The following is a 25,301-nucleotide window of genomic DNA, read 5'->3' as shown; positions in this document are numbered from 1 at the left end:
CAAACACGAGCCTCCAAAACTGTAACCGGAAAAGGCTGTAAGAAGCCTTCGTGGGCCTCTCTAGGAATCTTTTGGGAGGAAACAGAGCCGGAAAAGGCAGGGAGAAGCCTCCGTGGGGCCTCTCTAGGAATCTCCTGGGAGGAAACAGGACCTCCACCCTCCCTGTGGTTTCCCCAATCGCACACATTATTTGTTTTTACATTGATTCATACGGGAAAAAATTGCTTCTTCTTACAAACTTTTCTACTTAAGAACCTGGTCATGGAACGAATTAAGTTCGTAAGTAGAGGTACCACTGTACTATGTTCTCAAAAAGATACTTGGAACTAGAGATGAAGGCAGAACCTTGAGCCTGCAACACGCAAATCAATTGTGTTAACACTGGGATACCACCCTTTTGAATTATGGCCAACCCTTCCTAGGAAGGGGCTACTTTTCATGTGCTACCATCAGCAATCCAGCAGGCTTTAGCATTTAGTGTCTATTATTTGCGATGGCTGCCTAGGAGTCACTGCTCACAGCCACTCATGCCCTCATCACCTCGAGGTTCGACTACTGTAATGCTCTCTACATGGGGCTACCTTTGAAAAGTGTTCGGAAACTTCAGATCGTGCAGAATGCAGCTGCGAGAGCAGTCATGGGCTTACCTAGGTATGCCCATGTTTCACCAACACTCCGCAGTCTGCATTGGTTGCCGATCAATTTCCGGTCACAATTCAAAGTGTTGGTTATGACCTTTAAAGCCCTTCATGGCACTGGACCAGAATATCTCTGAGACCTCCTGCTGCCGCACGAATCCCAGCGACCGATTAGGTCCCACAGAGTGGGCCTTCTCCGGGTCACGTCAACTAAACAATGTCGGTTGGCGGGCCCCAGGGGAAGAGCCTTCTCTGTGGCGGCCCCGGCCCTCTGGAACCAACTCCCCCCGGAGATTAGAACTGCCCCTACTCTCCTTGCCTTTCATAAGCTCCTTAAGACCCACCTTTGTCGTCAGGCATGGGGGAACTGAGACATCTCCCCTGGGCATATACAATTTATGAATGGTATGTCTGTATGTATGTGTGTTTAGAAAATGGGGTCTTTTAAATATTTTTAAACAGTAATTTAGATTTGTTGTAAATTGTTTTTCACTTTGTTGTGAGCTGCCCCGAGTCTGCGGAGAGGGGCGGCATACAAATCTAAATAATAAATAAATAAATAAATAAATAAATATCTGCGAGACCGCCTTCTGCCGCATGAATCCCAGCGGCTGGTTAGGTCCCACGGAGTTGGCCTTCTCCAGGTCCCGTCGACTAAACAATGTCGTCTGGCAGGACCCAGGGGAAGAGCCTTCTCTGTGGCGGCTCCGACCCTCTGGAATCAGCTCCCTCCAGAGATTAGAACGGCCCCTACCCTCCTTGCCTTTCGTAAACTTCTTAAAACCCACCTCTGTCATCAAGTGTGGGGGAACTGACACATCTCCCCGTCTATGTAGTTTTTGTGCATGAGATGACTGTATGTATGTTTTTTATATTAGGGTTCCTTCCTTTTAGATTTTTAAATGTACAACTGTTATTTTAGATTCTAATTATTAGATTTGTCATTATATATTGTTTTTATCATTGTTGTGAGCCGCCCCGAGTCTGCGGAGAGGGGCGGCATACAAATATAATAAATAAATAAATAAATAAATAAATAAATTAAAATAAAATAAAATAAAATAAAATAAAATAAATAAGGACGAAGTCCCAAAGCCAGCAGATTCAGAAGAGTCTTTTCTACAGTACAAGGCAAACTTCCCATTTTCCAAAACAATTTCAAAAGCAAACTTTATTCTGAAATAATTTGTTTTCTTCGTAGTCTGTCTTTCCACACAAAGAGGGAGGGAGAGAGAGACACAACAAAATCCAAGCATTTTTGTTCGACATCTATAAATAAAGATCTAGATGGGGAGAGTTGGAGAAAAGAGAAAAGGGGATTAAGGCCCAAACCAATGTCCTGCTTTGTTAAAAATTGCCTCTCTTCAAATTTAGTGCCAAATAGTTCGGGGAATTTGCAAGGCTGAATCCCAAAACACCTGGTTCTTCATGCATGATTGCATCACAGAATTGTGAGAAAGGAAGATCGCAAGATTTATTTTTTTTAAAAAATAACGGGTTTTCCGTATTGATAAATAAAATTGGCAGGAGAAGCAGAACAGAAAGGGGTTCTTGAGTGTGTTGGCATCTGCTTTGCCTTTTGAGGTAGTTGCCTCTCATGCTAGGGTGGGTATTATCCACATAACAGCTAATTAAGTCTCCCAGCCTCCAGGAACACTTCTTTGCTGCCTGTCTGCACTATAATACCTGCTTTGGTCATAGCTACATCATCCCTGATACAGGGTGACAGTTCTGTACTGCATCATCAGCAAAACCCTCATCACAAACATCAACAGTCTAGGGACGATTCAACAACTCTGACTGATTATCAGAACCTAGAGCGTCAATAGCCAGCAATGTTATAAAAGAAAGTGCCAAGGGAGTTAAACTTGATGGGCAATGTCACTTGACTCTTTCGCTCTTTCATTAAGAGTAAAGATGGATGCTGTTGAGCCTGATGGGTTCTAGACTAGCTTATTCTTGGGATGAGAACTGTTATTCCCATGAAACCTAGCTAGGGTGATAGTGAAGTTGACTCATACACCTGTGGCATCTAACTAGGAAAGGTAATCTACCTCTATTATTACTATCCTTAAGCAAAGTGCATTTTAGAAGACTATCCTCTAGCCCAGTGTTTCCCAACCTTGGCAACTTGAAGATATTTGGACTTCAACTCCCAGAATTCCCCAGCCAGCGAATATCTTCAAGTTGCCAAGGTTGGGAAACACTGCTCTAGCCTATTTCGGAAGTTTTAAGCATGCCATCCATTTTGCTGGCTTTGACCCTACTGAAATTCATCACAGTCCATGCAGAATGAATATCACCACCCTGGGAATCGTTCTAGAATGCCCTTGAGTGTCCAAGGGGATAAAGTGTTTTTTTTTTTTTTAAAAAAAAACAACTTCCACAAGTAGCTGTAACAACCACTAACTTTTAAAAATCTCTTGAGAAGGAATTAGGATCTCTGCAGCATGGAGTGCAATTTATGTTGCAAGATGCTCCTAAGCCCTCTTGTACCTTAGAAGGTCATATAAATGCACTTTCAGATCCTTTGGACACTTTACACTCCCTACCCATGTTGGTTGAGGATGATGGGAGCTGAAGCCCAGCACAGCTGGAGAACAATGGGGTGGAAATCATCAAGCCCACTCAGATCCCATATTCTCTTCCATGGGGACTTTTTCCAACACTTTCTGCAACTGCCTTTTTAAGAAAACCTTTTTTGTTAGAATCTTTGCTCTAAATAGCTTCCCAAATTCCTTTCCAGAAACAGACAGAGCTAACTGACAAGTAGTCCCAAATTGAGATTGTCTGAACATATTATGAAACGTCCTTTCTTTCTTTCCTTTCTTTCCTTCCTTTCTTTCTCTCATTCATTCATTCATTCATTCATTCATTCATTCATTCATTCATTCATTCTCTCTCTCTTTATTTCTTAAAAAAAACGCTCTGACTAAACAAGAGCAGAGTCATAGCATTTAAAGGAAGTTTCCAAACCGTTAGCAATATTCTGTCTTCCGTAGCCCTCCAGAATCACTCTAAAATCCTCACTGGGCCTCCCTGCCAACCGTCTAGGGTTACCCAACACAATAACATTATTAGATGCACTCATTTTAAAAGGTCTGTTCTGTTTCTGGTTCAATGAAACCTTTGTTGGCATCGAAGGGGAGGTAACACAATCTCTTTCCTGAGTCCTTCTCAATGAAGGCCTCCCATTTTCCCTTTTCTCCCATTATTATTATTATTTTAAAAAATTCAGCAAGGTTCTTAAGACCTGGAGAACGCCTTCCGAAACATCAGCAGCATATGGAGGGTGTTTGGGAGGACAATGCATGACCTTACATTCTTAACTCAGAAGAACGTTGCCTTGCGTTTCTGCAAAAAGAGCCAACGGATCACCTCCTTGACTCCTTCCAGAAGAAGAGGTCTTCTGCCCTTGGCATTCTGTGATCCAGAGAAGGCTGCCTTACCGTTCTTTAACCGAACTGCATCGAGTGTGGTGAGCAACCAACACTTCTGGCCTGGAACACCCTAGAACCTATGCTCAGAATGCGGCACTAGGTAACAAAGCTCTGGAGGGTAGGGGGAGGCACGGGAAAAGAGCAGGCGGGCGAGTCAGGACAACGGTCCTGCCTCCCCCCTAATTCTTCTCTTCGATCAGAGAACTGGTTGGGCTGCTTGGGTCACTGGGGCTGCTGGGGAGGGTGGGGGTACTGGCATTGGAAGAATTGCTGGCTTCGCTAGACGCTTTCTTGGAGCGCTTCTGCCACTCGGGGCCCGAGCCCATCATGCCTGGCGGTTTGATGTTCTGCCTGTCCTTTTCTGCCTCTTCTTCTTCATCGTACCGCTCGTCATCCTCTTCGGTCTCGCTGTGATGCGGGCTGGAGAGGCGGGAGATGCTAGGAGAGGGTGGGACCGAGGCTGGACGTGGGTAGCGGAAGCCCTGGGCCTGCAAGGTGGAGGACAAGGGAACAGAGGGGATTGGGCAGGAGGAGGGGAGAGAGAAGAATGGCAAAAAAATATATAAATTTCACACAATGTCGCTTGTCATCCCCTCCCCCCACCTTCAACCACTTCTTAGAACCCCGGAACCTCCCCCCCCCCCCAGAATCATCCTCTACATCAGTGGTCCCCAACGTTTTTTCCACCAGGGACCAGTTTCAGCAAGACAATTTTTCTATGGCCCAGTGGGGGCGGAAAGGGGCGTGGTTGGGGGCGGGATTAAGCATGGGGGTGCTGGTCCTCCCCACCCCTCTTTCCCGCCATCGTCCTGTGGCCGGCAGAACCTGCCTCCCAAGCCCTCTTTCCCAGCGGGAGCTAAGCGCTGGAGACAGGGGGTCAGGCTGGCCCTCCTGCCTCCCCCCAGCCAAAAATGCAAAAGTGCCCCGCGGCAGAAGCCAAAAGAGGCTTGAGCCTCTCGGTCCTTCCCGCCCCTCTGTCCTATCCATCGTCCTGTGGCCGGCAGAACCTGCCTCCTGAGGCCTCTTGCCCGGCGGGAGGCGAAGCGCTGGAGGGAGGGGGTGGCGGCATGAGGGCCGGCAGCTGCTGACTCCACAGACCAGTGCAACATGCCCCGCGGCCCGGTACTGGTCCGTGGCCTGGTGGTTGGGGACCCCTGCTCTACATGACCAGCATCTCAGCTTCCAGTGCATTTTTTTCCAAGATACAAAAACAGTTTCCCCCCCGAACGACATCACTCCGCTAAACAAATAATTCCCTCAACACTGTCAAACTACGTACTAAGCTTGCACTAATATTACTACTAGTTTTTTATCATCATTCCTATCACCCATTTCCTCCAACTTACTTACTATTTTATTTTATTTTATTTTATTTTATTTTATTTTATTTTTATTTATTTTCATTCATTCATTCATTCATTCATTCATTCATTCATTCATTTATGCATGCCACCCTTCTCCTTAGACTTAGGGCAGCTTACACCGTGTTAGCAATAGCACTTTTTAACAGAGCCAGCCTATTGCCCCCACAATCCAGGTCCTCATTTTACCGACCTCGGAAGGATGGATGGCTGAGTCAACCTTGAGCCGGTGATGAGATTTGAACTGCTGACCTACAGATCTAGCAGTCAGCTTTAGTGGCCTGCAGAACTGCACTCTACCTGCTGCGCCACCTCGCTTCATTTTATGACTGTACGACTGTAACTTCTTGCTTATACCCTTAAGACAGTGTTTTCCAACCTTGGCAACATGAAGATATCTGGACTTCAACTCCCAGAATTCCCCAGCCAGTGAATGCTGGCTGGGGAATTCTGGGAGTTGAAGTCCAGATATCTTCAAGTTGCCAAGGTTGGGAAACACTGCCTTAAGATTTTTATTAATATTGTTTCCTGGTTGCTTATTTGACCCCTATGACAATGATGGCGAACCTCTTTTGACTCAGGTGCCAAAAGAGGGTTTAGGACTTTTTGCCTCCGCCAGTTGGATGAAGCTCTTTCTTCCGCAGCAGCTGATCGGCCGCTGCCTTCTCTTCCTCGCCCAATGGCCCCTAGCTCTTCACCCCAGCCCTTTCGTCACAAAAATCCACATTCAGCCACAGCCTTTTCGCCACATGGGACGCTTCGCCATCATCCAATCAGAACAGTTGTTACAAAACGCTACTTTTGGAAGGAAAGAATGGGACAGTTTGCACTTTCATACACACAAACACCAGTTGAATGATAGAGATGGAAGGGGCCTCAGTGGCCATCTAGTCTGACCCCCCTTCTCATTCAGGAGAGTTACAGAATGATAGAGAGAGAAAGGTCCTCAGTGGTCATCTAGTCTGACCTGACCCCCCTTCTCATTCAGGAGACTTACAGAATGATAGAGAGGGAAGGGTCCTCAGTGGCCATCTAGTATGACCTGACCCCCCTTCTCATTCAGGAGACTTACAGAATGATAGAGAGGGAAGGGTCCTCAGTGGCCATCTAGTCTGATCCCCCTTCTCATTCAGGAGACTTACAGAATACTAGAGAGGGAAGGGGCCTCAGTAGCCATCTAGTCTGACCCCCTTCTCTGGTAAAACACACGCCAATTGCCAAGCAGTCAATTTTCGACCGTGTGACTGCAGAGATGCTGAATCTGTTGTAAGTGCGAGGATCGGTCTTAGTCACTTTTTCCCAATGCCATTGTAACTTCGAATGGTCCCTAAATGGACAGTTGTAAACCATGTTTTGCAAGGGGACCCCATATAAGGCTTACGTTTCCCACAAGGAACTTCACTCACCGCGGTTGTTTCGTGTGGGTCATAGGTGAAGTTGTCAGGGAAGGCCTTTGCCAGGGCCATATGCCGGGCATACATGTAATACTGCAAAGAAAAGACATAGGAGGAGAAAAGAGAAAATGAATGCTGCCATTCTGCCCCCACGACTGAATTTCTTCCCATTCCCACTGCAAGCAACAGAATCTGTTACCATTCAGGGAGTCAACACACTTCTGGTTTTTAAATGCATGGAAAATATTATTTATATTTTATATATGTTAGATATATGTTATTTGTAATTGTCCATGGTGTTTTTGGTTTGTTTTGGTGTGTATGTTTTTTTTCCTTTGTGTATTGCAAATATACCAATGTATATACTTTTTTTATTATACTTTTTAAAACAATTTAATAAAAATTACTTTAAAAAAAAAGGAAAATATTCCCCCTGGGCCCAGAATACGGTCTATGGCTGTGGTCAGAACTACAGAATCATCCCTCTTTTGGTTCTAAAAACAATTGATTTCCATCTTCAAGAGTTGATGGGATCAGGTTTGTCTACATTCAGGTTTTGATGGGTGGAAGGAGGTAGGAGAAGAGGGGGAGGAGGGGGGGCTGATGAGGATAAACAGAAGAGGTTTCTCTATATCTGCACTTAAAACTGTGGCATATTTTGCCCTTGGCAGCTCCGGAGAGGGGCGGCATACAAATCCAATAAATCAAATCAAATCAAATCAATTCTTTAGGCTGCTTTTGCATCTGCCTATGGAGATTCCCAGTCACCCAGGTCATGTTATCCCAAAGGTGCTTTTTCAAGAGGCAATTGGACCTCCTGTTTTTTTTTCTTGAATGGCAAAAAAGAGTACTAACAGTTTTCCAGAAAAATTGCAGACGACAGGAATCATTTACACTTCAGTTTGAGATGCAGTCAACACAAAGCTCATCCCCCAACATCCTGTGCCAGTCTTCAACAATGAAGGGACACAGGGCAGAAAACAGCCTATAGCCATGATGGTGAACCTATTGCACTTGTGCCGTAGGTGGCACATGGAGCCATATCTGCCGGCATACGAGCCATTGCCCTAGCTCAGCGATGGTGAACCTTTTTTCCGCGGGTGCCAAAAGAGCGGGGGCACACGCCATTGCACATACCCATAATTCAATGCCTGGGGAGGGCGAAAACAGTTTCCCCCGCCCCCCAGAAAGCCCTCTGGAGGCCAGAAATGGCCTGTTTCCCAACTTCTGGTGGGCCCAGTAGGCTCGCACTTCACCCTCTCCAGGTTCCAAAGGCTTGGAGCCAGGGAAGGGTAAAAATGCCCTCCTCTATCACCCCGGGAGGCTCTCTGGAAGCCAAAAACGCCCTCCCAGAGCCTATGTACAAGCCAAAAATCAGCTGGCCAGCACACACATGCACGTTGGAACTGAACTTGTGGCACCCGTGCCATAGGTTCGTCATCACTGCTCTAGCTCAACTCCAGTGCGCATGTGTGCGCCGGCCACCTGATTTTTGGCTCATACGGAGGCTCTGGGCAGGCATTTTCAGCCGCCGGAACACCTCCGGCGGATAGGGGGACCTGTTTTTGCCCTTCCTAGTCTCCAGGGAAGCCTCTGGGACCTGGAGAGGGTGAAAAACAGTCCTACCGGGCCCTCAGTAAATTGGGAAATGGGACGTTTTCAGCCTCCGGAGGGCCTCTGGGGAGGGCAGGAGGAGCTGCTTTTGACCTCCCCAGCCTCCAAGAAAGTGTCTGGAGTCTGGGGAAGGCCAAAAAAAGGGTCATGCACACATGCACAGGGGGCAAGGCACTTAGGGGCATTGAATTATAGATGTAGGCTCGCACATGTGGGCACCTGAGGGAAAAAATGTGCGCCATTACTGTCCTATAACCAAGAAGGTTTTATATGTATTTGAACCACTCAGGCGACACAGGTAAACCTCCAAGTGGCCTCAACAACTCTCTAAAAGGAGGCAAATGACCAGCTGTCTGCGAGGCATATAAATCCTTCTATTTCCCACCATCCTGCCAGAACAGAAGAAGCTCCTTGGCTGAAAAGAGAAACGTCTTCAAAGAAAAAAACAAGGAAGTACAGTAACCTCCTGAAAAAGCACCTTTGGGGCATTTGCATCTGTGTAATACAGCTTTTACTTAACCCCTCCCCTCCAAATAATAATAATAATAATAATAATAATAATAATTATTATTATTATTATTATTATTAATATTATAATAATAATATTAATAATAAGCTGTGGCACAGATGATCCACTGGAACTTGTGCCGGAACTACCATTTACCAGTGGCAAAGAACTGGTGGGATCATAACCCGAAAAAGTGGTTAAAAATGAGCAAGCAAAACTACTGTGGGACTTCCGACTTCAGACTGACCGAATTCTGAAGCATAACACACCAGACATTGTGATTGTGGAGAAAAAGAAAGTATGGATCATCGACATCACAATCCCAGGAGACAGCAGAATTGAGGAGAAGCAGCTAGAGAAATTAGTGAAATACAAAGATCTAAAAATCGAGCTGCAACGACTCTGGCATAAGCCCGTGAAAGTGGTCCCAGTGGTACTTGGCACGCTGGGCGCAGTGCCAAAGGATCTCAGCGGACATTTGAAAACCATTGAAATTGACAAAATCTCCATCTGTCAATTGCAAAAAGCCGCTTTACTGGGATCGGCAAACATAATTTGCCGCTACATCACGCAGTCCTAGGTGCTTGGGAAGCGCCCAACTGGTGATGAAATACGAAATCCAGCATAGTGATCTCGTTTGCTGTATTGTACTGACATAATAATAATAATAATAATAATAATAATAATAATAATAATAATAATAATAATTATTATTATTATTATTATTATTATTATTATTTATTAATTAGCTGGTAATATTCCTGATCTGTCCTCAAATTTATTTCTGCTTCCAGGAAATTGCCCAGAGTAGAGGAGACAAGTTACCCTCATTATTTTGCATCAGTGAAAAAAAAAATGGATAAAGTAGTACAGTGGAACCCCGACATAAGAGCTGCTCTACTTAAGAGCAACTCGAGATAAGAGCTGGGAGGGGAGAGATATTTTTGTTCTACTTACAAGCCCAAATTCGAGATACAAGCGCCAAGGAGCTGTCTCCTGAAGCCAAACGCTAACTTCCGCGTTCGGCTTCAGGAGACAGCTGCGAAGCGGCGCGCGTGTTTTAAAAGGTTGCAGCCGGCCTGGGGGGCTCGGGGGGGTGCTTGCAGCTTTCTTTCTTGCTTTTTTTCTTTCTCTCTTTTACCTTCCCTTCCTCTATTTCTTCTTTTCTTTCTCCTTCCCACCTTCTTCCCTCCCTCCCTCCCTTCACTCATTCCTCTCTTACTCTCCCCTTTCATAAGTTTCCTTGCTTCCTTCCTCTGTTCCTGTCCCTTCCCCCTTTCTTTCTTTCTTTCTTTCTTTCTTGCTCTTTTTCTTTCTCTCTTTTACCTTCCCTTCCTCTATTTCTTCTTTTCTTTCTCCTTCCCACCTTCTTCCCTCCCTCCCTCCCTTCACTCATTCCTCTCTTACTCTCCCCTTTCATAAGTTTCCTTGCTTCCTTCCTCTGTTCCTGTCCCTTCCCTCTTTCCTTCCTTCCCACCCTCCGTCCATTCATTCACCCATTCCTCTCTTGATCGCTTAAAGCCAGTCCCTGGTGCAAAAAGGGTTGGGGACCTCTGTCCTACAGGATTGGGTGGCAGAGAAGTTGAACATATGTAAATTTAAAAGTTTAAGAAAGTTTACAAGTTAAGTGAAAGAAACTTCATTATTCATTTATATGTACATGTACATTTCTTCATTAAAAACATGTCTTTCTGCATAATTTAGACTAACTTTGTGAGTTTTTTGAGGGCTGGAACCAATTAAAATTATTTACATTAATTCCTATGGGGAAAAGTCGTTCGAGATAAGAGCTGCTCGACTTAAGAGCCCAGGTCTGGAACGAATTAAACTCGTATCTCGAGGTACCACTGTATTTGCATTATACGCCCTCTGGAGGCAAACATGGGGATTACAACACAGGAAGACAATAAAGCAAATGAAATGCAAAAGGTAGAAGGACTATCACAATGGCATGGGGAAAAAACACCGCTCACCCTTCCTAGATACTTCCAATCCAGGAGATCAGAAAGTCTCTCTGTGCGGTTTCTCTGTATAATGCGCTGCCGCCGTGACTGCTGGCAGAAGCTGTAGAGGAAAGAGGTCAACTGCGTGCACGACTCATCCAGGCCCCGGAAACGCCTGTCTAAGATGTAGATCCCTGGTGGGAACCAAAAATATGTCAAAGGAGCAGCTTCACCTTGATTCAATACAGACAGCTGACAATTGACCCAAGTAAGACAAAGCTGACTCTCTTCTGCCCAACTGAATAGATGTTGCCTGAGATGCTAGAGAATAATATACCGACGGTCCTCAAGTTATAACCAAAAGAATTCAAAGATTAGTCTGGAGGACAGAAGGAAAAGGGGGGACATGATCGAAACATTTAAATATGTCAAAGGGTTAAATAAGGTTCAGGAGGGAAGTGTTTTTAATAGGAAAGTGAACACAAGAACAAGGGGACACAATCTGAAGTTAGTTGGGGGAAAGATCAAAAGCAGCAGGAGAAAATATTATTTGACTGAAAGAGTAGTAGATGCTTGGAACAAACTTCCAGCAGGTGTGGTTGGTAAATCCACAGTAACTGAATTTAAACATGCCTGGGATAAACATATATCCATCCTAAGATAAAACACAGGAAATAGTATAAGGGCAGACTAGATGGACCATGAGGTCTTTTTCTGCCGTCATTCTTCTATGTTTCTCTGTTTCTAAAACTGGGACTGGAACTTAACTTGCATCACAAAGTGAGAGATTGTTAAGTAAATCACTTCCAACTGATTTTGCTCTGGCTGTTAAATCATCATAGCGATTAATTGAATCACGTTTTTAAGTGAATCTGGCTTTCTCCGTTGTCTTAATAATAATAATAATGCTCCCATGATGCCAATACCTGTTCCCAGAAGTCCTGAAATGATACCAACCATAGGCAGATGGATCTGCTATGTGTTCCTCCATGAAGCAGCCAAAGCCAGAGAGATTGGTGGAAATGCTGGGAATCCCCATCACGGTACATTCAGCTGGAGAATAAGAGAGAGGTCATGGGAAGACATGGAGGGATCAAATCCCGGGAATATGCACTCATCTCAAGAATTTATCTTGCAGCCTGTTCAGTTTTGGTCACTTGAGTTTACTAAACTTTCCAGTCATTACAGATTAAGAATAGTAAACAGCTATTTTATTATTATCAAAACTTTGTTTTGGGAATTACAAGAATCTGTGCTTTCCTCACAGTTTACATTCACTTATCTGTCCCTCGTTTCAGCCCTGCCACAATTCACAATGCAAACTTGTTTCTATCATCTCTTCAATTAATGAGGTTCAGAGTTTTCATCCTTTTTTAGCAAAAGCATCATTGCTCACACATTTTATTTATTTATCAAATTTATGCACCACTTATCTCATCGTCTAGTTCAGGGGTTTGGCCTGTGGCATGTTCGTAACTGGGTCATGTAAATAGCAAGCTGGCAGATCCACACATACAACTCAACTTGTGTAAGTGGTGGACAAGCAAACAGTGGGCAGTGCACATGAGCATGCAGCTCAACATATACAAGTTGTGGGTTGGCGCGCATGCCCAGTTCCCATCTCCTCCTCAACAGGCCAACAAGCTGTAAGTGACTCTGGATGATTTACATGATAGATATGATATGATGTGATACAATATATGGTATGATATGAGTACTGCATAGTTACATGGAAAGCTGACTGGTTACTGGGAGAGAAGGAAACAGTAACCTGGAATAAGGCATGTGGCTAAAAACACTAGCAAACTATTTAAGTGTTTTATTATCATCCCCACCTGGAATATTCTAATGTATTTTGATCGCCACATTAGTTATTCTGGAAATGTTTTCCTAATTACCAGTAATTGTATATAAAACAAACACCTCCATTATTTTTACTAGCTCCTTTGAGCTATTAAAAAATGAAGGAAAAGCCACCATTTGGGAACATACTTGCAGAATTAAGTGGGAAAACGTGTGGATGGCTAAAATGGCCTTATTGTTTGCAGTAGGCCAAGGCAATAACAAAATACACTAAAAAACCCAAGAATTTCAGATGAAAAATTCAAGACAATGTTGGCTCTTTCTTTTCCATTACTTTTAGAAAGCAAAGTTGCCAGGCTTCAAGACTAAGAAAATGTACACAGAATTATGTCCAAAACATATTTGATTGAGCCGGGGTGGCGCAGCAGGTAGAGTGCTGTACTGCAGGCCACTGAAGCTGACTTGTAGATCTGAAGGTCAGTGGTTCAAGTCTCATCACCGGCTCAAGGTTGACTCAGCCTTCCATCCTTCCGAGGTGGGTAAAACGAGGACCCGGATTGTGGGGGCAATAGGCTGGCTCTGTTAAAAAAGTGTTATTGCTAACATGTTGTAAGCCGCCCTGAGTCTAAGGAGAAGGGCGGCATAAAAATCAAATAAATAAAAAATAAATAAAAATATTTGGTGCAATCTTGTGACACTGTTGTATCCACTAACAATCTGTGCTTGTTTGGTTGTCTTTTCAGAGACATTACCCTACCAGATTCCTCAATGCCTTTAACAGTGAGAGAGTTTCTAATGTATTGACTTCACAGGAAAAGTTGGGATACATTCATAGAGTTATGTCTTGAAAGGAGCTATTCAGTTATAATGAACTATATAACACAGTCACACAGCACAGAAAATGTTGCTTTTTGCATTATGTCATAAACTGTTTTATGATCATTTTTGTCATAGAACATTTTATAAAATTTGCCCATTCTGAATCCATACCTTGTTTCAAAAATGTTACACTATGATGCATCATTTCACCCAGTGAAAGGTTATTCGAACCAGCACTTTAATAGAAGATAGATTTTGGGGGGCCTCTGTTTATAAACAGAAACGGAAAAATTGGAGTACAGTCAAATATGTATTTGATTTATTCCAAAGAGACTGTAGTTGCGGAGATTGCCTGGAAATTTCAGTTTTGTTGCCAAAAAAAAAAAAAAAAAGCAACAGGTTGTCAAAATATAATTTTGCCCTTTTCTCTGAATACTTTCCTAGTTATTCTCATTTTCAACTGTTCCTTCAATTTTTTAGATTTTCTCTTTTCTTCTGGCAGTTAAAACTGATCACTACTATATACTACTTAATTATGCAAAAAATAAAATCATGTATTCATATACAGGGAGTCCTTGACTTATGGCCACAACTGACCCCAAAGTGTCTGTTGCTAAGCAAGGCAGTTGTTAGTTGATTTGCACATCATTTGATGACCTTTGTGGCTGCAGTTGTAGAGCGAATCACTGTAGTTGTTAAGAATCATGCATTAAGTCATTAAGCGAATTTGGCTTTTCCTATTGGAAGAATCTGGATTCTTCAATTCAGCGTTTCCTATTTCTTGTTGGAAGGCAGTTTACAGATGGGGATTACATGACCCTAGGAAAATGCAACAGTCATAAACACGTGGTAGTTGGCAAGCACCTTAATTCTGACCATGGGGATATTGCAACAGTTCTAAGTGCAAAAAATGATGTTACTTTTTTCAATGTTGTAATTTTGAACGAGTCAATACCCGTAAATCTGCCCTACCTGGTGTGTAGCCCCATGGTTCATAATAGGAAGGGAACACTCCCAAATGGCAGCCTCTAACAAATTCTTCGTAATCAACAGGAAGCAATGGACTAGTGGAAGACAGAAATTCTGGATGGAAAATGACCTAGGGGAGAAGAAAAGTAAAAAGACAAAGGGTATATAATTTTTTAATATACAGTGATCCCCCGTTTATTGCGTCCCCAACCATTGCGAACAGGGTACTTCGCTATTTTTCAACCCGGAAGTCAAAAATACCATCTACGCATGCGTGCCGGGCACGCATGCGTAGATGGCAGCGGCTTCCCTGGGTCTTCCCCCTCTTGCTGGGAGTTTCCCCACCGCCCACGCAAACTCCTCGCTGCCGCCCGCCCTTCGCCCGCCCACGCCGTTCATTCTCGCCGCTTTTGAGCTAAATCCGGGAGCGAATTCGCTCCCGGATTTAGCTCAAAACCGCCGATAGCAAGCGGCAAGGAACGCCTTGTCTCGGCGCTTTCGAGCTGTCAGCTCGAAAGCGCCGAGACAAGCCGTTCCTTGCCGCTTGGTATCGCCGGTTTTGAGCTCAAAACCGCCGGTTTTGAGCTCAAAACCGCCGATAGCAAGCGGCAAGGAACGCCTTGTCTCGGCGCTTTCGAGCTGTCAGCTCGAAAGCGCCGAGACAAGCCGTTCCTTGCCGCTTGGTATCGGCGGTTTTGAGCTCAAAACCGCCGGTTTTCAGCTCAAAACCGGCGATACCAAGCGGCAAGGAACGGCTTGTCTCGGCGCTTTCGAGCTGACAGCTCGAAAGCGCCGAGACAAGGCGTTCCTTGCCGCTTGCTATCGGCGGTTTTGAGCTCAAAACCGGCGGTTTTGAGCTCAAAACCGGCGATACCAAGCGGCAAGGAACGGCTTGTCTCGGCGCTTTCGAGCTGACAGCTCGAAAGCGCCGAGACAAGCCGTTCCTTGCCGCTTGCTATCGGCGGTTTTGAGCTAAATCCGGGAGCGAATTCGCTTCCGGACTCAGCTCAAAACCGGCGATACCAAGCGCCCCCCGGACCCCCAACCCGGGTTTGGGGGGCTGCTAGGAAGCCCTCCATGCCGGCGGCAAACAGCCGCCCCGCCCCCAATCTTCGGCTCCTCGCTAGCGCTGTGGGAGTAAAAACACCGTCTGCACATGCGCAGACGGTGTTTTTACTTCCGCATCGCTACTTCGCGAAAACCCGCTCGTTGCGGGGGCTCCTGGAACGGAACCCTCGCAACGAGCGGGGGATCACTGTACTTTCAAACTAAAGAACCAACTTCTAATGATTTAATACAGGTATTCTTTAACTTCCAACAGCTTGTTTAGTGACTTTTTGAAGTTACAACAGCACTGAAAAATCTGACATGATTATTTTTCACAGGACCACTGAAGCATCCCCATGGACACATGATCAAAATCCAGATGCTGGGCAACTGATTCATATTTACGAAAGTCATGCAAGGACATGTGATCACCTTTTGTGAATTCTGACAATCAAAGTTAATGGGGAAACCAGATTCATTTAACAACCGTGTTACTAACTTAACAACTGCAGTGATTCACGTGCAGTAAAGGGCTGTAAAATGAGGCAGAATTCAAGTATCTTAACAACAGAGGCGGTCGCCTCAATTGTGGTTGTAAGTTTATGAATAATTATAAAAAAGTCATAAAACATCATAGAGGTATAGTGATGATACATTTGGAAATTTGTATCACTTCTGCTCTTGTAAGGAGAGCTGTCCTTATACATCTATACTGCATTTTGTCCATATGTATGTTTATGTATGTTCATATAGCTAATTCACGTTTACATTGCTAGCACTCAATTCATGGGTCTCCAGGGAATTAAACAGGATCCTTTTTAAAAATAATATATTTTATGGAAATAAATATTGAAAAAGAAAACTAAAAGTACAAAGATTCTGATACATAACTTTCATTTTAGGAATAAAGCCAAAAGATGAAAAGAAAAAATAACATCACAACAACTACAAAATGTAGTAAAATATGGCCTTATATTACAAAGGGGCGTGCATAAGTGCACTAGTGTGCCTTCTGTCCCGTCCAATTGTCTCTCCTTATCTCATTTATCTTTTCTTCCTTTCAAATATGTTCACCTATACTTTTATATCTTTTCTTCTATTCTTTTCTTTACTTATATTATTACATATCTTTCTCTTCAATGTGTATTATGTATTGGACAAAATAAATAAATAAATAAATAAAATTTCAATAAAACATTTAAAATACATTGGACATATATTTAAATTACAACTACTAAAAGTTCTTAGTATTATTTACAGCGACTATAGACACCAAGACTAAAAGAAAAGAGCATGAATTCAAAAAATGATAGCACAGGAAATTCATCTTCATTATTCATTTTCAATCATTTTGCCTTATTAAAACTCTGAACTTCTAGATTTGCAAGAATAAATAAAATTTGGGGCAGGACAATTAATAGAAAAAAATTAATAGATCAAATCAGGTACTAAATATTTCAGCATCTTCTCAAAAATGCTAAAAATGATAATATTTTAATATTCTTTTAAAAATACAGTATGAAAAATATACCTCCCCTCACCTGCCATGGATAGGCATCTGTTACTTACCTTGACACGGTCGGCACTGCTATTGAAGAGACCAATGCGCCTGATGGTGTTGAGAATAGGGTCGGTAGAATCATCCAGCATATTGTGAGTACAGATTGGGGGGAAAGAATTCCGCTGATTGAAGAGAGAAAAGAAACACAGACAGATGTCAACAGCTCAGATTTAAAACCTTAAGTCTGGAAGAGAAGCAAAGCCCGTAATTCACACATTAAATTGAATCCAAGATGGTGTCTATATTTTTTCTGCTTCTCCTTCTGAGTAAATCTGGCAGGACAATATATTACGGTTAGCTGAAGGAATCACTTTATATTTAGAGATAATATAAAATGAGTATACAGTAGTACCTCTAGATACGAGTTTAATTCGTTCCAGAAGGGAGCTTGTACAGTAGTCCCTCACCTATCGCTGGTGTTACGTTCCAGACCTGGCCGCGATAGGTGAAATCCGCGATGTGGAATTTATCGACTGATAGTACTTATTTAAGTATTTATATTGTAATTGTTTGGTAAGTTTTCATTGTTTTAAGTGTTTATAAACCCTTCCACACAGTATTTATTTTAGATACAGTATTTAAATATAGTATTTACAATTTTAGATATATATATATATTTTAAAAACCTGCCGATCGAGTTCGGCGGGCTGTTTAAATCTGCCGATCGACTTCCTCAGAAACCTGCGATGAAGTGAAGCCGCAGTAGGTGAAGCGCGGTATAGCGAGGGACTACTGTATGTCGAACAACTCGTATCTGGAACAAATGCCTTTAGCCTTTGTTTTTCCCTGCCGAGATAACCAGAAGCAAGGATTCTTGCGCCACCTAGTGGACGCTCGGCTCGTATCCCAAATTTGAGCTCGGGTCTCGAAAAGAAATTTCTCTCCCCTCGTGGCTCGTATCTTGGAATACTCGCATGTGGAGCAGCTCGTATCTAGAGATACTACTGTATTTCTTTCTCTTTCCTTTTTTTAAATTGTTTTTTTTTAATTTATAATAAATTTTATTTACAAGAATATATACAATAAACACAACAACAGTACAAATAACAATACAAATATTTAGAAGGAAAAAAAGAAAAAAGAAATATCAAAGAAAAAGACAAACATCAATGTATTATACAATAAACAATGTACAATAACAAGAAACAAATAGCAAAAATCAGGCGTGTGAACGGCAGATCTGTATCGAAAGTTTGTGCTATAAATATTCTCTGTAGCCCGTTATATTATGACTAAAAAGTACATTATAAGTAAATAAGAGGTAATGTTGAGTGTAACATAGCAAAGAAATTTTAGAAAGATAAGCTCTCTCTTTCCTCATATATTTTCTAAGTGAAGAGTCTGGATTTCCTGTCTAATCACAGATTATGTGAAATGTATTTAGGTCCTGTGCAGAATTTATCAGTAGAAATCATACATATACCAGTGTTTATCTATTTAATCATATTTCTTATTGTCACTCACTCTAGCTGATTCTGGATGGTGTTATATTAAAAATGTATTATTGAAAGCAGTTAAGAATCACACCGAAAAAATATATGAAAGCCCAAATTAAAAATAACCATACCAATAAAAGCCTAATGCAAAACATTATAGAAGATAAAAACAAAAGAAGAACCATGCTGAATCAGGCCAAAGCCCATCGAGTCCAGCATTCTGTGTCACACAGTGACTCACCAATTGTCCATGGGGATCTTGAGCAGAAAGAGAAGGCAAAACCCTCCCTTTCCCCTGACCCCTAACAAATGGTACTCAAGGGAGTCCTGCCTGTCTCAACCAACATAGAGGCGGCACATGGACATCCGTTTCAATAACCACAAATCTGTCTAATCCTGCCTTGAAGCTATTCAGACTGACAGCTGTCATGACCTCTTCTGGAAGTGAATTCCATAAACCAATATTTCCCTTGATTTGTCCTCACTTTCCTACCTATGAGCTTTAGGGAGTGCCGCCTCGTCCTAGTATTGTGTGATAGAGAAAATAATTTTTCTCTATCCACCTTTTCTATCCCATGCATGATTTTATATACAGTGGTACCTCATGATACGAACTTAATTGGTTCCAGGAGGAGGTTCGTAAGGTGAAAAGTTCGTAAGATGAAACTATGTTTCCCATAGGAATCAATGTAAAAGCAAATAATGCATGCAAATCCTTCAGGAAAATCCCAAACTTTAGAAGGGAGGCGAACAGAGGGCAGGGAGGAGCAGCTAAAGGGGGCAGGTGGAAGAAGCAAGGCTAGGCTAAAGGGTGAGTGGGAAGGAAGAAAGGCAAGGGGGGTGCCCCTCCCTTTTCTTTCTTTCAGTGCCTTTGCAAGCACGTTGTTCTCTGCAAAAAATTTCCTCCCCCAAGCTGCCCCTCCCTCCTCCCTTTTCTTTCTTAAAAAGACACCCTTTCAGTGCCTTTGCAAGCACGTTGTTCTCCGCAAAATCTTTCCTACTCCAAGCAGCCCCTCCCTTTTCTTTCTTCAAAAAAAGGGGGGGAAGAAACCCCATCATCCCAGCAGCAGCTGCTTGGGTTCGTAAGGTGAAAATAGTTCGGAAGAAGAGGCAAAAAAATCTTAAACACCGGGTTCGTATCTTGAAAAGTTCGTTAGAAGAGCCGTTCGTAAGATGAGGTACCACTGTACTTTGATTAAGTCACCCCTTAAACGCCGTCTTTCAAGGCTGAAGAAACCAAGGCGTTGCAACCTGGTTTCATAAGGGAGGTGTGTGGCTTCCCAGACACACTAAACCATGTCTGAGAACTAACTAGATTTTAAGTGTCTTCTGGAAGAGGGTGTGTGACATCCATATTCCTGGGGGATCTTATTCCTCATTTAGAAGCCCTTTAAAGAAAGTCAGCTCTTCCATCTCACACATCAATGCGGCATTTTTGATCTTATATTGGAATATCCTGGCTTATTTTCTACTTAAGTGCAGAGATGGTAAACCAGGGACTGAGCTGTAAATTAGACAGAGAGAGGAAGGGAGAGGTAGGATAAAGTATTTTATACAAAACACAAGATCCTTCCTCAAACCCAAGCAGCATTCATCTTTTTCTTTTTTCTAACACTAATTTAGAAACCAAGATATCTCAAACCAAGGTATCTTAATTAAGTAACACAAATGCAACATCCTTCTTATAATCTCTGTTTTAATATTACTTCAATGACAAAGAGGGTTTTCTGTCTCCAGAAGTAAAATGATCATTGCTGACAATCCTGAGTCAAAGTCTTCAGAGAGGGGCGGCATACAAATCTAATAAATTATAATTATAATTATAATTATTATACACAGCCAATATGGGAACCCTGAATGAAAGCAACCTATACGATCCAGGAATTTAGATCCAGGCTCCCAGAATCCTCTTCCCATTCATCTAGCAACATAACCTCAGCCTAATTACAACTGCCAAGAATTTTTGTGTGGGATAAGCAGCTATATAAATAAATGGTAGTCCTCAACTTACAACCAATTGCTAAGCAAATGAGTTATGAGTTGTGCCCAATTGTACCCCCTTCCTTCCTTCCTTCCTCCCTCCCTCCCTCCCTCCCTTCCTTCCTCTCTCTTTTGCCATAGTTGTTAAGCAGATCTCAGCTATTTGTTAGATGAATTGTACAGTTGTTATAACAAATTTGGCTTCCCTCATTGACTTTTGTTGGAAGATGGCTGGGAACATTGGAAATGGCCATCACACGACTCCAGGATGCTGCAATCATTGTAAGTGCCAGTTAGCAAGTGCCTAAATTTTGATCAGTTGCAAGTCCCTGTTTTCAGTGTTGTTGTAACTTTGAAATGTCTCCAAATGAATGGTTGTAAGTCGAGAAGTACCTGTGTCATTAATGTGAAATAAACTCATTTTTTTTCATGTGCAAATGCTCTGACCAATTTTTTTTCAAGACACGTTTTCTTCACGTCCCATACCTGAGTGGCAAAGATGGCTCTCTTCATCATTGTGAAATCTTCTTTGTCCAACATTTTGTTCATGTCAGGAAGGTTCCCCCTGAATTGGAAAAGCAGGCAGACAATGAATAATGTGAAATGAACAGGTAACATTTACAATACTGCTTCTCACTTAGACACGCGTTCTAGTTTCTATATGGGAACCAAGATTTCTGAAACAGGCTTCCATCAAATCAATATTTCTCAGGAGAGACATCACAAAGAGAAAAAGAAGGTCTCTTAAGTTCCCATTTTCTGTAGCCATAGCAACCCAGCAGCTCTTTCTCAGATGCTCAGCACTTTATCATATTTCTTCTCGCCTTTTCTTAGGAGACTTACACGAGGAGGGATTCGTACAGTTTTTTGCCAAACTTCTCCTTCACTGCATTGGCGGTGTCCCTAGAGTTAAAAAAAGGAGAGAGGGGGGGAAAAAGGAGGGGGGAGAGAACGAAATTATGATTTGCGACAGAACCTAGGATTCCTTGAATGCTTTTGAATCAAGGATTAAGAAAAATAGTTTCCGGTGGCTTTGGGATTTTCTCCCTAGAGTTAAGTCAGGTCTAACAGACTAGAGAAAAGAGGAAAACTATGTCACACATTTAGGGAGATTCCTTCCCTATTCTGAGGCTTCAAGAATGGACTTCCCTATAACTCCTAAACTGCACAGCTGAAGGCCAAAATGGGCGAGGATTATGGAAATCTTTCATTACTATGTTGTGCATTTTTATTCAGCCTCTTTTCTTTTCTTGAAATTTTTTTTACAGCAATTTAGAGGGAGGGATTGACCCACTAGCTTTAGACTTATAATGTTTAGTCTTTGAGGTAGGCTGGACTGTATATAGCAGTGTTTCCCAACCTTGGCAGCTTGAAGATATTTGGACTTCAACTCCCAGAATCCCCCAGCCAGCGAATGCTGGCTGGGGAATTCTGGGAGTTGAAGTCCAAATATCTCCAACTTGCCAAGGTTGCGAGACACTGATATATAGGTAGTAGTCAACTTACAAAATTTATTTAGTGGTTGTTTAAAACTACAATGGCACTGGAAACAGTGACTAAGACTGTTTTTCACACTTGTTGCAGCACTTCCATAGTTACATGATCAATATTTAGACGCTTGGCATCTGATTCATATTTATGATGGTTGCAGTGTCCTGGGAGTCATTTGATCCTTTTTTGTGACCTTTGTTAGGACTCTGTCCATAACTGTTGGGTTGGCTGCATGTGCTGCAGACTGCCATAAGAGGGAGCTAGAGTTTATAGTTATTTCTCTGGCAATTTCTCTGTTTCTCTTTATCTGGCTCCTCACTGTTAGGTTTGCTCTGCATTTTCTCTGTATTGTAGTTATATATTACAGCTAAAATGTGTTTAAGATTGATTTCTTTGTTGGCTGATTATGACAAAGATAACTGGTAAGGAAGACTGTGTACTTAATAATATTTAGATTGTTATTCTGACTTATTATGTGTATGACTTTAGACTTTATCTAAATATGTTATTTTTCAAAGTAAACTTTAATTCAAGTTAGTATGCCTTTGTGTGGATGATTAGTTTATTCACAACTAATTTCAATCTAAATGTTTCTCTGTGTGCACAACCTTGGTAAACAAGGATTGCTCTGCTTATACATTAACAACCTTCTGACAAGTAATGTCAATGGGAAAGCCAGATTCACAACAATCATGTTATTAACCACTGCAGTGATTCACTTAACAACTGTGGCAAGAAAAGTCATAAAAGGGGCTAAAACTGACTTAGCAAACATTTCACTCAGCAACATAAATTTTGGGCCCAACTGTGGTTGTAAGTCAAGGACTACTTGTAACAGCCATCAGACTAAAAGCTTAACAAAGCCTAAGAACGATTCTATGCTCCCCCATTTTACCTTTGCAATATTCAAATTTGCATACAGGTAGTCCTCGACTTATGACCTTTGCTTCCATTGCAAAACAAGGTGGCGTTAAATTTATGACCATTTTTATTTATTTATTTATTATTTATTTATTCGATTTTTATGCCGCCCTTCTCCTTAGACTCAGGGTGGCTTACAACATGTTAGCAACAGCACTTTTTAACAGAGCTAGGCTATTGCCCCCACAATCCGGGTCCTCAGTTATTAAGCAAATAACTATAATTGCTAAGTAAATCATGCAAGTCGTTAAGCGAATCCGGCTTCCCCAATGGACTTCGCTGGTCAGAAGCCTGTTAGGAAGATGGCAAATGGTCATCTCATGACCCCAGGGTGCTGCAACTCTAGTAAATAGGTTCCAGTTGCCATATGATCAAATTTTCATACCGGGTATGTGGGGGATGCTGTGATCGTCTTAAGTGCAAGGTCTGGTCGTAAGTTGCACATTTCAGTGCCATTGTAACTTTGAATGTTCACTAAACGAATGTCGTAAATTGAGGTCTACCTGTATAGAGAAGAAACTATAATTTTCCTTGTATCAGCACATCCTTTGCAAATGCATTGAACTTATTTGATTTTCCTGCTCAGGTATGGGGTGGTGTAATGGGTTCTTATTTCATTGAATACACTACCTGATCCCTAAGGAAGTCTGCTAAAAGGACAGATTTATGAGATCCACAACCTAACACAAACTCACCAGAGCTGCTTGCGGACAGCTTGGCCTTTTAGTGTCTCCACGTTGAAATTATTTGTCCTAGCTGGCATGATAAAAAATGCTACCACTGTAAGCTGGCTTCCATTCACCTACAGAGAGAAGAAGCCAACAAAAAACTAGGTGTGAAAGATCACAACAGTACTTTTAAGTCAAAACTGCTTCCTGAAAAAAATGGATAAGCTGACCCACGTTAAGAGAGTTGAATCAACCGAATTCATAGTTTTCTTTTTAGAATTCATCTCCCCCACCTTCTAGTATGTGGCTGGTTGCGAGGTGCTGGTTAGGAAGCAGACACTCACATATTCCAGGCCAATAAATGAACAGTGACCTAAAAACTGACTATGCTTGGCAAGATGAGGAAAAATGGATGAATACAGTGGTACCTCTACTTAAGAACGCCTCTACTTAAGAACTTTTCTAGATAAGAACCAGGTGTTCAAGATTTTTTTGCCTCTTCTTAAGAACCATTTTCTATCTACGAACCTGAGCCTGGAAAAATTTCCCAGGAAATTTGAGAGTGGCACAAAGGCCTGGCCAGTTTCCTGCCATTCCCCCTGGGTTTCTCTCTCTGGCGCAGTGTATGGGAGTCAGCCTCGCGCCGGGTGTATGGAAGGCGCGTGCTCCTCCTCACCGCCTCAGAGTCCCTCTTTTTTTTTAAGCCTTAAAGTTTTGGATTTTTTTGATTCCCCTCCCCTTCTTCCTTCAGCAGTGACTGTCCTCCTCCTCTTCTTCCTCCTCTTCCTCCCACCCAAATTCCAAGCTTTTATTTCTTTCCTAATGGGTTTGCACGTGTTATTTGCTTTTACATTGATTCCAATGAGAAAAATTGTTTCTACTTACAAACTTTTCTACTTAAGAACCTGGTTACGGAACGAATTAAGTTCTTAAGTAGAGGTACCACTGTACATTGATAAATCAGGGATGTTCCTTGGGATGTCCTTGTAACAGCTACATGGATCTCCAAGAATTATGAAATTGTCACACAACCCCAGGAAAGGATGCAGCTAGGAGCTGGTAAACGTGGTATGAATATCTACACCTAATAAAAATCTGAAATTCAGTATATCCTCTTTCTTTCCATTTTCCTAGAGCTTGACTGAAGGGAGGTGGCCTTGACTTAATGACTAAGAATATTTCAACTGGACAGATTGGAAGATGCTGGTCAGACTGGGAATCATCTATTGTAAATATCTTTTTCATTGAGTATTTTTGGGATATGGTTCAATTAGCATTCCTGCCAGCTTGTAATATGAAATAGTTCCAATATATTATTCCTGCTTTCACTCAAATCTTTCCAGTGTAGTCACTCTTTCCATTATCGTTCATCTGCACAACAATGTAAACATGAAGAGAAATCCAAAAACAACTTCTAAATTCTTTGGGCTAGAGCTATTTAATTCTTGAGACACACAGTTGTTCCAGTCAGGGGCCTAGTATTGCTGTAGGCCACACCAGTGGTGAAATGTAAACATTTTCCCTAGCAGTTTTGTAGGCATGGCTTGGTGGGTGTGGCTTGGTGATCATGTGACTAGATGGGCATGGCTTGGTGGTCACTGTCATGTGACCAGGTGAGCTTAAAAACCAACTTTCATACTTTGCACAAAAATAACACAAAAGCAATATAACTGACGCACACAATGCAGAAGCAGCTGGACTTCACACA

General features: G+C 42.3%; 1 protein-coding gene across 2 annotated transcripts in view; it reads right to left on the bottom strand.

Moving 5' to 3' along the window:
- Nucleotides 1-1,781: 1,781 nt before the first annotated feature.
- The window catches only part of GYS1 (glycogen synthase 1), a 61,068-nt gene continuing 37,548 nt past the window's right edge, over nt 1,782-25,301 (bottom strand). Inside the window, exons 9-18 of one of the 2 annotated variants that reach the window (XR_011560589.1) lie at nt 23,621-23,727; nt 21,357-21,416; nt 21,000-21,078; nt 17,106-17,219; nt 14,493-14,619; nt 11,856-11,951; nt 10,929-11,092; nt 6,846-6,926; nt 2,855-4,566; nt 1,782-2,760 (exon numbers count right to left, since the gene is read on the bottom strand). Coding sequence is in view for 1 of the 2 variants with exons in the window: in XM_070767277.1 (XP_070623378.1) it covers nt 4,258-4,566; nt 6,846-6,926; nt 10,929-11,092; nt 11,856-11,951; nt 14,493-14,619; nt 17,106-17,219; nt 21,000-21,078; nt 21,357-21,416; nt 23,621-23,727 (1,137 nt within the window). In the remaining variant the exon portion in view is untranslated. Of the gene's footprint in view, nt 4,567-6,845; nt 6,927-10,928; nt 11,093-11,855; nt 11,952-14,492; nt 14,620-17,105; nt 17,220-20,999; nt 21,079-21,356; nt 21,417-23,620; nt 23,728-25,301 lie in introns of both variants that reach the window. The other variant, XM_070767277.1, reaches the window with a different exon arrangement.

The sequence above is a fragment of the Erythrolamprus reginae genome, chromosome Z (genome assembly GCF_031021105.1).
Source record: "Erythrolamprus reginae isolate rEryReg1 chromosome Z, rEryReg1.hap1, whole genome shotgun sequence".
NCBI lineage: Eukaryota > Metazoa > Chordata > Lepidosauria > Squamata > Dipsadidae > Erythrolamprus > Erythrolamprus reginae.
Note: the sequence above shows the minus strand (reverse complement) of the source record. Positions and strands in the feature narration are given on the sequence as shown.